At 53.1% G+C, this 13803-nt stretch overlaps 1 protein-coding gene across 3 annotated transcripts in view; it reads left to right on the top strand.

Annotated features, from left to right (window-relative positions):
* DAAM2 (dishevelled associated activator of morphogenesis 2) overlaps nt 1–13803 on the top strand; it is a 137167-nt gene that overhangs the window by 34517 nt on the left and 88847 nt on the right. Inside the window, exon 1 of one of the 3 annotated variants that reach the window (XM_075555156.1) lies at nt 358–627. The exons of 1 other annotated variant lie outside the window; for it this stretch is intronic. Coding sequence is in view for 1 of the 2 variants with exons in the window: in XM_075555154.1 (XP_075411269.1) it covers nt 1411–1447 (37 nt within the window). In the remaining variant the exon portion in view is untranslated. Of the gene's footprint in view, nt 1–357; nt 628–1325; nt 1448–13803 lie in introns of those variants that run through there. One more of the 3 variants, XM_075555154.1, reaches the window with a different exon arrangement.

Raw genomic sequence — 13803 nt, 5'->3', positions numbered from 1 at the left:
GTTTATTGCCAGGGCCGTGGAGAGCAATGTAGATATAGAGAGCCAGATGGTGAGCTACCATCTTTGAGCCTGGCACTGTTGTTTCCAACTCTGTGGTTTAAGAGATTTGGTTGCTACCTAACCTACCTATTGCTCTTATCAGAGGGAGATTCTGCTTCCAACAAGGTGTCCACCTGTGCTTTTTCCTGCTCCTGTTCTTGTTCTGGTACGCCCACATTTGGCACATTTGGATCCATGCCGGTGTTGCTTTGTCAGTCATGTCTGAACTGGGAAGAGCTGGTTTGGACGCTTGCCCTCAGGGCAAGCTGTCCCTTTAAGGAAGGCAGCTCAACTTCACAGCCACCCCGCCTCCCCGCTGGGTGCAGCCTGGGCTACAGCTGGGACCCTCCTGGGCTGGTTGGGAGCACACTGGAGCCTCTAAAGGAGGGGACTGCTTGAAAGCCAGTATACTTTCCCTAACAACCCAGACCCAAGGAAGAGATCCCTCCCTGCCCACAGCCCCACGGAGGTGGCAACAGCCCTGGGCTCCCAGCCCCCAGGCCTGGCTCTGGGACCCTGCGGATTATTCTTGAAGACGGAGCTCAGGATCTCTAAAAAGGAAAGTTGGAAAATAGCCGGACAAACGTGGTGAGTGCAAGAAGCCTGTGGCCTCTTCCTCTTTGGATTTTGAGTCCCTGCTGGAAGGGGGTCTGAGGAGCAAATGTGTGGAGGAAGAGACCAATTGTGGTACAGGGAGGTGAACAACTGGGAAGTCAATGTGGGAATCCCGTCTAGGATGTAGGGGCAGAGAACGGTTTACTGATAACCCCACCCCTTCCTCCCAGTGGATGTCACCCTGGAGGCAGGGAGCTGACATCTGGAGCATTCTGGGGCCTGAAGTCAGGCCCAGGGAATGAAGATGGGGGCCGGGGGTCGGGGCAGATGTCAGATGTCTCCCACATTGAATGAAAACAGGGCATGGCCAGCGAAGGCTGTTTGCGAACATGCTGAATCCAGATGACGTGTACTGTCCGAGGTTGGAGTCAGTTATCCTGGGGTTCTATTTCTAGGGAAGACCCAGGCCAGCCTCTTTCCCTCAGGGTGAAGGGACCAGCCAGGCCCTCGGCTTGCTCCCCAGGCCCAGAGGAGGTCAGTGCTGTGCCCTTTGGCTGGGGGCAACTGCCCATGGGCCGCAGCAGGCAGAACCACAGTGGGAGGCAGCCGGCTGCCAAGGGCCGGGAAGAATGGAGAGCCTGTTGTGGCTAAAGCCTGGGAACGCTGCCCCAGGGGAGGCCCACGCTGCCCAGAGGAAGGCCTGCCTGACAGAGAAGGCAGGAGGGGAGAGAGGCTGCGGGGCGCTGGGGATGGGGCTGTTCAGCCACTCCTCACTCTCCACAGAGCAAGTGGTCCCCCCTCCCCATTTCCTGAGCCATGGACACAGGCGAGCCTCCTGACTTTGGATTCCCAGGTAAAGCTGGAGGGTTCCGGTTTGTGATCCAGGGAGTCACCTTCCTGGGGAAGGAGGTAGGACAGAGTAGTGGCCTTAGCCGGAGGAGGGGCTTCCCTGAGACACGGGGCTCAGGGTCAGAGAAGCACCATGGTACATGGACAGGTCTTTGCCGTGCTGTTGTTTGTGCGTGGGTTGTGCTTGTGTTGGGTTACCGAAAGAAACGATCCAGACGAGAGGCAATAGGAGAAAAAACCCGATGGAAGCAGGGGGCTGTGGCGATGAAAGCAGTCTTTGAAAAGTAACGGTGACAGTAGGGAGAGCCTGTCGTCCAGTCCGTGTCTTTAGCGGGCCACCACGGGGCCCAGGACAGCGTGCACCCCATCTCGTTCCATTCTCCAGGCACTTCTTTGAGTGACGAATAAGTACGTTGGCGGTAGCGAGGCCAAGACGGAGACATTGAGGGGCTAGGGATGTTGTCTAAGAAAGCCCATATACACAAACACAGACCCACTGCTGTCGCCCACTCCTGGTGACCCCAGGAGGCAGGTCTCAGGATCATTCACAGGCCAGCTGCTGGCGCTCTGTTGGAGATAGACCCGGAAAAAGAGCTGGGGAGCACCATGTCTTTCTGGCTTCGCCGTCTGCATGGATCTAGAGATGTGGGGGGGGGGGCTGTTTAGAGATGTGGGGGGCTGTTGTCCCCACGGTGCGAGGGCTCCGAGTGAAAGTTCCATTTTGTGCCTCACTTTCAGCTACGGTCCCTCATTCTGAATCATCTGAATGTCCCGGTGCTGCTCGGCTCCCAGTGTTTGACTTGTAATATTCACTTGCTTAATCTGGGTTCTCTGCGGTACCCTTGGAAACCCCAATGTGCTAATGAGGAAGAGGGCCCGTACTGATTTGGAGGTCCCTGGGTGACCCAGGGACTAAGGACTCAAATCCTAACCCCAAGGTTGGCAGGCGCTTCAAACCCACCCAGAGGTGCCCTGAAAGACAAGCCTGGTGATCTGAGTCCTGTGGGAGGGACAGTTCTACTCCGCACCCATATGACCTCCGTGACTCAGGATGGACCCACTTCCACTCGTGTCTGGCTTCATGCGGTTTCGTTTTATTTCCTGTCGTATTTGTTGCGTTGTTTTTTTTAGATACATATTTAGACAGTGAACTAGCTTCCCCCAGAGATGTGGTTATACTGAGTGTTCAGGGACATGGCTTGCAATTTCCACAACTTGTCAGCACTCTAATTGTTTATCTTATTTCTGTTTCCATTGATTCGGCGTGCCCGCCTCCCCGCCGCCCCCAGTCCCTTGCCTTCTTGTCTTTGCTTTTTATTTCCCATTTTTAAACATAGTTACTTGTTGAAGGGACACTTCGCTTATGGGTGTCAGTATTTTATAGTCCAATCTATGAACTGGACGGGTTTTAGTTTTGGGCTAGAGGGTATCTTGGGGAGACCACCTTCGGGATTCCTGTAGTCTTGATTCCAATAATTTTTAAATGTCTTTTATTACTTAATCGTTTTAAGTCAGATGTTCATCGGTTTCCACGTATTTCAGTTTTTCCTTGTTCTTTGTGTCATTGATTTTTTAGTCAATAGCATGATGGTGGAGCCTGGTAGCGTAGTGGGTTATGTGCTAGGGTGAAAACCACAAGGTCAGCAGTTTGAAACCACCAGCTCTTCGACAGGAGAAAGATGAGGCTTTTCTGCCTCTGCAAACACTTATAGTCTCTGAAACCCACGGGGGGGGGGGGCAGTTCTACTCTTTCCCATAGGGGTGCTGAGTGAGCCCGAATTAACTCTATGGCAGTCCTTTATAGTACCTGATTTTTGGGGAATGTTTGAAGCTTGCTTTGTGACCTAGAATTCGGTCTGTTCTGGAGAATGGTCCATACACATTGGAGAAGAATGCACATGGCTTTACGGGAGGTGGAGTGCTCTGTATATGTCTATGAGGTCAAGTTGGTTGGTTGTATTATTTGCATTTTTGGGGTCCTTGTTTTCTTTCTTTGCAGTTGTTCCGTCCATCATTGAGAGTAGTGCGTTAAAGTCTCTTACGTTAGTGTAGCACGGCCTCTCTTTTCAATGAAAAGAATCTGTTTTCTGCTGCTCCGACTGTAAGCAGGGAGATGGACAGAATAAGTAAGTTAGGAAATGTTCATCACCCCCATCTCCTTGGCAATGGACTCAGCCGGGACTGATGACTGGAGGGTTCCCCATCATCTAGTTCCTGATCCCCCAGCTCAAGTTGTTCTCAGTCCAGAGGCTCAGACAGGAACATGGGAATAGAGAGAGGAGGACTCTGAATCAGGACGCTGGGGCTCTGCTCTGGTCCACCATCTCTCAGATTTCCCACTTCTCTGAATCCTGACTTGGAGCTCCGATAGTATAAGGGTCAAGCACTGGGCAGCTCATCAGAGGAGGTCCTCAGCAGCGTGAACTCACCCAGCGGTTCTGCAGGGTTGTTCTCGGGTCATTTCAGAGCGTCTAGCCCCTCCGAGGATCCGGTGTTAGGAGACATTCACTGTGCAATCCCTGATGTTGGAAGCTGTGGTTGTGTCTCTGCGTCCACATCTCTGATGCTGTTGCAATTGCGTCTCTGGAGCAATTGCCTTTAGACAGGCTGGGCAGTCTGCACCAGATGGAATGTCCCTCCAGGAGGTGGAGAAAAGAGACTCAGGACCTTTCACCTCCTCCTCTTCTTCCCCTTCCATCTCCCTTTCCTCTTCCTGTTGACACGGTGGGTCTGCCCAGGAAGCAGTTGCTGCTCTACCCATTTTTCAGTAACACTTCCACATATCTTCAACTTTTCAGAATCTCTGTTGCAGCTACTCAGCTCTGTCTGTGTGAAAGCTGCCATGGATGATATGCAAATGAGTGGGTGTGGCTATGTTCCAAAGACTTCTATCTCTAAAAGAGGTAGTGGACCAGGTAGGGTGGAGGTGTGGTTCTGTGTGGGGTTGCTATCTGAATGGTGGGCATTTTGAAACCACCATGAACTGCTCAGGAGAATGACCGGGCTTTCTACTTCCATAAACACTTACAGTGTCAGATACCCACACGGGATCACGATGAGTCAGCATTGGCTTGATGGCTGTGAGTTTGGTTTGGGATTGGTCTTCAGGGTGGCACTTTGGGCTCAGCGTGGGGCTAATTGCTCAGGGAGTGCTTCAAACCCTAAGGAATAGTCATCTATAGGGTTCTGTGAGTTGGAGTTGACATGATGGTATTGAGTTTGCTTGTTTTTCTTAACTGATGGATTCAAGGTCTGTGAATGGCACATGGGACGTGCTCCCAACTACTAAAGTAGAGGTAGGAGGTGGAACCCATCTCGTGGGACCGAAGAAAGGCTCAGTCATCTGATTCTGTTAAGACATCTTGTTAGTTGCCACTGGTTACTTTTCAACTTACAGAGACCTCGTGTAACCCAGTTCACCCAAGTCGCTTTCTTCGTGGACTGTGAGCTTTGCAGAAGCTCCCCTGGCAGCACCAGGTAAGTTCTAGGCACCAGGGTGCTGGCAAACACCTCCTTAATCTCCTCACTCCTCAGCCTCCTTTCCATCAAGCGGAGAGCTGAGAAGGCCGTGTGGAGCAGTGGCTCTCAACCTGTGGGTCGCGACCCCTTTGGGGGTTGAGCAACCCTTTCACAGGGTCGCCTGGTTCATCACAGTAGCAAAACGACAGTGAAGTAGCAACGAAAATACTTTTCTGGTTGGGGGTCACCCCCACGTAAGGAACTGTATGAAAGGGTCGCTGTATGAGGAAGGTGGAGACCCCTGCTATGGAGCAAGCAGGTTTACCCTGTCATGTGTCGAGTCGCCATGAGTCAGAACCAATGCTAGGGCAGTGGGTTTGGTCTGGGTTTGGGTTTACCAACTGGGTCAGCCTCTACGTTGACATGTTTGATAGTTCCCCCGAAACTGGCTTGACTTCTTAGCATGACGGGCCCCCTTCTCCCATCTACATTCATCAAGTGTATCTTCTGCTTCTCATGTCCCCATCATGCCACTCACTGTGAATCTGTCCTTCCTTTCCAGGCTCTCTAACCGGCCCCCGCCCCCCACACCCCTCCCAGAGTGTTCATGCTCCTCTCTACATGCCCCTTGGCACCCTCTCTAGTAAGGAGATGTGGACTCCTCCGAGGTCTCATTCGGAATCTCTCATTCGGAATCTTTTAATGACTCCACCCCCCAACCCTTACCAACCCAGGGCCGTCCATGTCTCCTCTGGGACCCCACCCTTGACACGGGCCTCGAGTGACTCTTCTTTCTGCTGCGGAGGGAATTCCTACTCAGAGCGACCCCCACCTGACAGGCCGTGCACTTTCTGCGGCTGTGGTCTTCAGGGAAGCAGACCCCAGGTCTGTTTCCCGTGGCGCTTCTGGGCGGGTTTAAACCAATAGACTTTCAGTTAGCAGACGGCTTGCTTAACCTTGGCATTGCTGGGCCTCCTTCTTCTTATGCTACCCTCCAGTGGTTTTTTATGTCATTCTCCCCTCCGGACAGAACTCTCAAAGCGAGCCCTAGGAGTAGGCTCACAGCAGGTACTGTTGCTATGAGCTCCCACACCCTCCCCTCGAACTCTCTGGAGCTGGAGCTACTGCAGGGGCTTTTTGAGTACAGCCGTGCCATGTTGGCATCAGGACCTCGTCTGAGGGCTGCTAAATCCACACTTGGCCCTGCACCCTGTTTGCTTGACACCTTGTGTAGGGTCCTGGGGGAAGGAGTAAGGGGGCTTATGAGAGGCCCAGACTTCAAAAGGAGACTTCTAGCCACGCCTGCAGAGCAGGACCCTGCCACCTCCTGGCTCCTGGGTTAGCATCTTCAGTTAATTAAGAAAATATGTGCAAATCTCGGACAGAGGGGGTTCTGGAGACTCAGGACAGGGGGCTTCAGTCAGCACACAGGAGGGACACGGTGAGGTGGAAGCGGGATGTATGGACCCCCTGCCCCTTCCCAACAGAGTCACAGCAGAGTGTCGGGTTCAGAATTTTGGTTCCCTCTCTCTGTAAGAGGCAGAGTATGGTGAACATAACACCTCCCCCCCACTGCCTTCCAGGTGATTCTGACTCATAGCGACCTGATACCAGGTTCTGAGACTAAACCTTTACCCTAGAAGATAGCTTCATGTTTCCTCCAAGAAGCAGTTGGTGGATTTGAGCCACCGAACATGCAGTTAGCAATTCAATGCCTTACAGCGCCCCCTGGACTCCATGAGTGAAGAGAAGAGAGGAAACTACACATCTTCTTTTCTAGGACTTAGTTTTTCCCACTGCTTGGAGTCACTGCGAGGTTGGAGGTTCAAGCCCACCCAGAGCCGCCTCAGATGAAAGGGCTGATGATCGGCCTTCAGAAAGTCAAACCCACAGCCACTGAGTCTGTTCCAATGCCAAGTGGCCCTCGAGGACAGCGGAAGACTGCCCCTGAGCCTATCTGAGACTGTCCTTCTTTATGGGACAGCCTCATCTTCCTCCCAAGGAGAAACTGCTGGGTTCAAATCACTGGTTTTTCAGTTAGCAGCTCCACGCAGTACCCACTGTGCCACCAGCGTGTTCTGGCACGCATGCAGACCCCTTGGGTCAGAATCAATAGCTTTGTTTTGTTTGGGGCACTAGGGGGAGAGTGACAAGGAGTCGTGTGGGCATGGCTCCAAGTGGGTCCCAGGTGGCTGACCTGCCACTTAAGAAGGGGTGCTCTGGACAGGGGTGCCTCTCATTTATGCCATCTCAGTAAGAATTTTTTAAAAAGCGAACCACCATCAAGGAGAAGCAGCTGAGCTCAGGCTGGGGGCACTTTCCTGAGCCCAGCGAGAAGACACTGCCCCTCCATCAGCTCCCCTCCACCATGCGTGTCATTTGGCAGGTGGGAATCTGCTCTTCTGAAGTGGCAGGTGGGCAAGGGGACATATCTCAGAGCCCATAGGTGGGAGCGGCCCTGTATATACAAGTGCATTCTCTTCTCTCATGAGGGCGCACACCTGCAGGTGGGGAGGTCTCAAGTGTGGCATTCTCTGGAGCGTCCCAACTTGAACACAGTGGGAGGTGTTTCTGGCACCAGCTGCACACCAACACCACCCAGTAGCCCTGCTCCATGGCTGCCTTCAGGGTCATTGTGTCTGCTTTGACTCACAGCCACTTCGTGTGACAAAGTGGAGCTGTCCCATCGGGCTCTCAAGGTGGCATCATCCTCATAGGAGAAGATATTTCAGGTCTTTCTTTCACAGAGCCTGAGGGGTGGGGGTGGGGGCGTAAGAACCACCAGCCTTTTGACTTGTAGCCGATGATTAAGTGTTGCACCATTAGGGTCTCCACTCCTGCTCTTCTACTGCTAAATGGCTCTGCACAAATACTCGGCAATACATACTTGCAAACCTCTCTTTTTCTAGAGCAAGTGGTATGATGCCCGTGTTTCCTGTGCACCCTGCAAGGTGGAGGTGGGTTAGTAGATACTGGATCAGACATGGGCTGTGCTTACAGTGTGTCAGGGGCTCAGTGAACCTGCTTTCTTGTCTCCCTGACACCCATCTAGTCTAGGTTCCCCCTACCAACTCGGCACTCCCTCACTGCCATGGAGTGTAGACTCTGAGGACAGGGTAGAATTGCTTCTTAGAGTGTCTGAGGCTGTCCATCTCCACTGGAGCAGGTGGCCTCATCTTTCTCCCATGGAGCACCCGGTGAGTTTGAACCACTGGCCTCCTGGTTAGCAGTGGGGTGTGTACCCACTGCACTACCTTCGTGTGATCCCACTTATGTGAAATAGCTAGAGTAGACAAATGGAGGGAGACCAAAATTTGGGAAGTGTCTGCTTTAAGGGGGATTGGCTTTTTTGGGATGATGGGCAATGTTGGAAACATCTAGTGGTGCCAGTTCTATACAATAAGAGGAACATAATTCATGTCACTGAATTGGACATGTGAAAACGTAAAATGAAGGTTCAAATGGGACATGCTTTGTTACACACACACACACACACACACACACACACACACACACACACACACACACACACCGTGTTACTGTTAGGTCCATTCTGACTCAGTGACTCACTGTGGCAAATGAATACAACTTCCCTGTAGGGTTCCCTAGGAGCCCTGTGGTGTACTGGTTATGTGTTGGCCTGTTTACCACAACGTCATCAGTTCGAAACCACCAGCCACTCTGAGGGACAAAGACGAGGCTTTCTACTCTTGTAAAGAGTTACAGTTGTGAACCCCCCCCGGGGGGGGCAGTTCTATGCTGTCCTGCAGGGTCACGATGGGTTTTGAATTGGGTCCTCGGCTGTACTTTTTACGTGATTGCCAGGCCTTTTCTCCTGTGAAATAGCTAAGGAGTTCAAATCCCTGGCCTTCACATTTCAGGCAAGTGCTTAACCATTGGGCTCTTAAGACTCCCTATGAGTTTTATGATATATGAGGAGGCTTCAAAGAGTTGCTGGGAAAATGGAGTTAAAAAGTTTCCAGAAATGTTCTGAAGTCCCCTTTTATATACTTAACTTTAAACAGAGTCTTAATTTTTAACAAGAGTCAGAAAGAGGATGGGGGAGACAGAAGAAGAGCAACAATTGCCAAGAACACAATTGCCATCTATGCAGCTGGGTGCTAAGAGGCCTCAGGAGGAAGTGCTTGTGTCTGGTTCTCAGAATCTGATGTCACTAGCAGTGGGTGACAGATACACGTGTGTCCCGTCCAGGGACATTTCCCTGCCTGCTGTCAGCCAGGCCTTGGTTAGTCACAGGAAAAAGCCCCATTGGGGGAGCGAGTCCCTTCCCTCCACAGGTGACATGGCTGGGGGGAAGCTGGAGAGGAGTCCCCTGGGTGGGTGCTCCGTTGGGTGTCTCCGCCCTTTCCTCAACATTAGCACTTCCAGCAACTTCTTCAAGTCATTGGTTGTTTATGTCGTGGGAGCCAATGACCTTCTCTCCTGGGGTTCCCCCAAAACCAAAGTCAGGGCCACCTAGTCCATCCGTAGAGGACAGGGTACACGGCCCCTTGGGTTTCTATGACTCCATCTGTTCACGAGAGTAGTCAGCCTGGTCTTCCTCCCGTGGAGCAGCAGACAGGTCCCAATGGCTCAGCTTGCAGTGAGCAGACCAACACCCCCCCCCCCACTATGCCATGCCACCACGCCATGGGGTTCTCCTAAAACCCCAAATCCCTGGAGACCAGGTCACATGCTGAATGGAGGACAACGGGGCAGCGAAATCAAACCCACCAGTCTCTCCAGGGGAGGAAGATGAAGCTGTTATGTTAACAGTTTGTGCTTCTGCTTTTCAACGGTGGGCCACAGGCTCCGTCTTCAGTAGACGTCATCGCTGGGGAAACCAAGCCCCACAGCAGGGCTCGAGTGGCAATGTCCTGTAGAGGGAAAGCAAGGCTTGCAGATGTCAGATCTTCCCATAAGCTTGTTGTGGGGGTTGAGACCAGGGGCCTCACCTCTCAGCCATCTGTTTCCTCACCTGTAAATGGTCCCCAGAACCCCAATCACCCAACTTTTGACACACTGCTCCATCACAGCCTTCTGGGAGAAGCCTGGCAGCCCCTACAGAGAAAAGAGGGGTTGAATTCATTCACAGGGCAGGCAGGGAGAGAGATGCTCCAAGAGGTGGGTCCAGCTCATTCTGAGACCGGAGTGGGCAGTCTTTGTCCAGAATCGGATTATTGGGTCTGAATTGGTGCAATGGAACTTGGGGTCCACTGAGGTATCCTTGCTCATGGTGGAATGTGGAAGCTGAGCGTAAGAGGCAGAGGATGCTCCCCCACTCCTATCTTTGGATCCTTATGCCTGGACCACTATTCGTGGCCTCTGTCTCTGTGTGATGTGTACCTGCCCTTGACCCCCTTGGTCTGAGTATGGACACTCCTAACAGATCAAAGGGGGATGCGGAAAACGACATGAAGGTGCGCTCCCTCTCCCCGGCCCCCTGCTCTTCATGACCAAACCCTGAGCTATAAGGCTGGTCTCTGGCACTTGGACCCTGTCACAGCCTGGCCACCTGCCTCTCACAGTCGCTGTTACCACTGCCTCTGCCTAGAGGTGTGTCACTGGTGAACACCAGTCAGCCTTCAAGACCCCATTCAAACGTCACCACTTCTGTCAAGTTTCTCTTAACACCCTGACCCGCACCCCTCCCTCTCCACCACACACAGACAGGCCGGTGAGCTTCTCCCTCTTGTCTGTCCTCACAGACCTGCCTCCGAGGTAGCACTGAACTGAACTGCCCTCCACACGCTGTTTCCAACCCACTGCTCTGCCTGCGCACCCGACTAGACTATAATGGTCGAGATTGCCCAAGAACCCTGACACGGGGCAATTCAGTAGTGGGTTATGCATTGGGCTACTAATTTCAGGGTCAGCAGTTCAAAACCACTAGCTTCTCAGGAGAGAAATGAGGCTTTCTACTCCCGTGCAGAAGAGTGACAGTCTCAGAAACCCACAGGGGCAGTCCCACCCTGTCCTGCAGGGTGGTTAAGAGTCGGCATCAACTCTATGGCTGTTGGTTGTTTTGTCGGGCCTCCGCCGGCACTGGTATCTGTGTCTCCCTGTGCCCACCTCTTTCTGAGTCAGTCTGGAGAGGGGAAGACTCTGGGGGCTGTTGCTGATAGACTGGTGAAGGGGAGATGTTGGAGAAGACCCTAACTGGAGTCAGAGAGCCCTGGTTCCTCTTGTCTATCTGTGACTCAGTCATGTAGAGGTCCCCTTCTCTCTCTGAAAGCTCCCTACCTCCAGGCCAAGAAGGCAGGTGGGCTTCAGGCTGACAGAGCTGACCTCTCCGTCCCTGCCTTCTTTGTCCTGAGGCCGGTGGCTTCCTCCTGGTGCACAGGGGACGGGGTGGTGTTGACAGACAGCCGATGGCTCGGTCAGCTCAACTGGGCGGCTAGGAACACAGGCTGCCCGGGAACTTCGAGAAGGAAGGGCAGCCCTTGGAACCCACCTCCTCCCAGGCCAGGATGTGGCTGTGCTGTGGGACTGGAGCTGGCGGAGGTTCCCAGCGCTGGGCTCCGGCACTCTCGGATGCTCCTGGTTCAGGTAGCACCTCTCTCTCTTGGCGGCAGGGGTGGGAGGCTCCAGTGGCCCAGGTCAGGGTCACGCCTCAGAGTCAGTCCTACAGGTGCCCACCTCTGACACATCTTCTCCACCAGGGAAGCTGTCAGAGGCTCTGAGGTCTCGCCTTGTGTGAGGAGGTCAGTCAGGAATCAGGCATGTCAGACTCTGGTTGTTCTGGGCAGGGCAGATCAGCCAGCCTCTGTCCACCCCTCACGTAGCACATGTTACCTCACTTAATCCCCACAACGCTTTGGGAACCCAGGCACCAGCCTGTTTTCCAGATGAGGAGACTGAGGCACCCGGAGACTCCTTCACCTGCTTTGAGGGCTGCTAACCCCAAGGCCGGAGGTGCATGTACCCCAGCCACCATGAGGGTGCAAGGTGATGCTGTCATCTCAGAAAGGTGCACGATGTCCTGAACCTGAAGGAGCATTGCTAGGAGTCAGCGTGGCCTCCCTGCCCGTGCTTTCAGGCTGGGTTGTTCTTGCTGTTGAGTCCGTGCCAACTCATAGTGTCTCTGTCTGCAGCAGAACCAAACACTGGCAGCCCTGTGCCGGTTCCACAGTCGTTTGGAAGTTTGAGCCCGTGGTGGCAGCCACTGGGGTGGCTCGGTGGTTGGATTCTCACCTCCGGTGTGGGAGACCTGACTTGGATCCCTGGCCAGTGCACGTCCTACGCAGCCACCACCTATCTGTCAGTGGACACTTGGTGCCCAACAGATGTCAGTGGTGTTTCCAGATAGACTAGGAAGAAATGCCTGGCAACCTCCCCAGAGTTAGCCAATGAAGATTATATGGGTCACCAAGACTCTGATCCACCACCCGCCATAGGAGGATGCAGGACTGGGTGGCATTTTGTTCTGCTGCGCGTGGGGTCGCCTTGAGCTGGTGAGTGGCACAAGGACAGCTGGACACAACACACGAGGTGCCAAGCAGGACGGGACTCGCCACCCATGAGCTTACAAGGATCCTATCAGGCACCTATTATTCCTAGTTTCAGATGCGGAAACCGCGGCCAGGCACAGGGTGGTTCAGGAACACATCCAAGACAGCACAGGCATTGAGAAGCACTTCCGTCTGAGATTTGTACTCTGGCGGTTGGGTGTTAGAGCCCGGGTTCGTCCTCATGAGACGATGATGATGATGCCATGGTTACCAAGACAGTAAGCATCTGGGGGAGGTGAGGAGGCCTGTGACGCTGCACCTGGACAAGCCAGGTACGTGCTCTGGGAGGCAGGTGCCTGAATGCTCCTTGCTCAACAGCCTGAGGTCAGGGCAGGGCAACCGACAGGTTCATTAGTGTTACCCAGTGAAAGAGGAGGGCAGGAGTAGACATGGGAAAGCGTCACTCCTTCTCAGTTTTGGCCAGCACACCCCCTATTGCTCCTGTGGTTTGACCGAAGAGTTTGCGCCTGCACCCAGTTTGCAGAGAATGAGGACGGGGTTAAAAACTCCTGTCCAAAATAATAATTTATACATTATTATAGTTTCTTGAGGGAGGGGGGAGGGAGGAGGGGAAAAATGAGAGCTGATGCCAGGGGCTCAGGTGGAGAGCAAATGTTTTGAGAATGATGAAGGTACAAATGTGCTTTACCCAATTGATGGATGTATGGATTGTGATAAGAGTTGTATGGGCCCCTAATAAAATGATTAAAAAAACAAAACAAAACTCCTGTCCAGGGAGGGAGTCAGAGGCTACATGCCTACCCCACCTTTCTTTCCATCCCGACCTTTCTCCCTGACCCTCCCAGGGACAGAGTCGAATCAGGGGGCACCCATTCCTACACCTTCCATTTCTCTGTGCCAATCGGAGACTAACTTTCTTCTTGATGATGATGATGATGGGGATGGTGACGACACTCACCCTGACTGCCTTTGAGCCTATTCGGGATCCCACTGCACCGCAGTCAGTTGTAACTCAGAGACACCCTGTAGGACAGCGTGGAACTGCTCCATAGGGCGTCCTAGACTGTCCATTTTTCTGGGAAGCAGACAGCCTCGTCTTTCTGCTGCGGAGCCAATGGGAAGTTCAAACCTCCGGCCTTGCTGCTAGCAGCCCAGGGGTTAAGTCACGGCACCATGAGAGTGCGTTGGCAATGAGGTCAGCTGCGATCATGTCAGCATATATTATGCTAATATATAGATGATGTCATTGACATGGGTGGGGTGGGGTGGGGTGGGGGGGATGAGACTGTAGACTTTACCACTCAGATGTGTAGAAGAACACCATTATCTTCTAGCACAGGGAGTAAGCTGAAGACAAACATAAAAAGAAACGCGTTAAGTCAGGGGGCTCTGAGTCGCTCCTGATTGACACTGGTCCCTGTGGCTCAGG

The sequence above is a fragment of the Tenrec ecaudatus genome, chromosome 7, assembly GCF_050624435.1.
Source record: "Tenrec ecaudatus isolate mTenEca1 chromosome 7, mTenEca1.hap1, whole genome shotgun sequence".
Taxonomy (NCBI): domain Eukaryota; kingdom Metazoa; phylum Chordata; class Mammalia; order Afrosoricida; family Tenrecidae; genus Tenrec; species Tenrec ecaudatus.
Note: the sequence above shows the minus strand (reverse complement) of the source record. Positions and strands in the feature narration are given on the sequence as shown.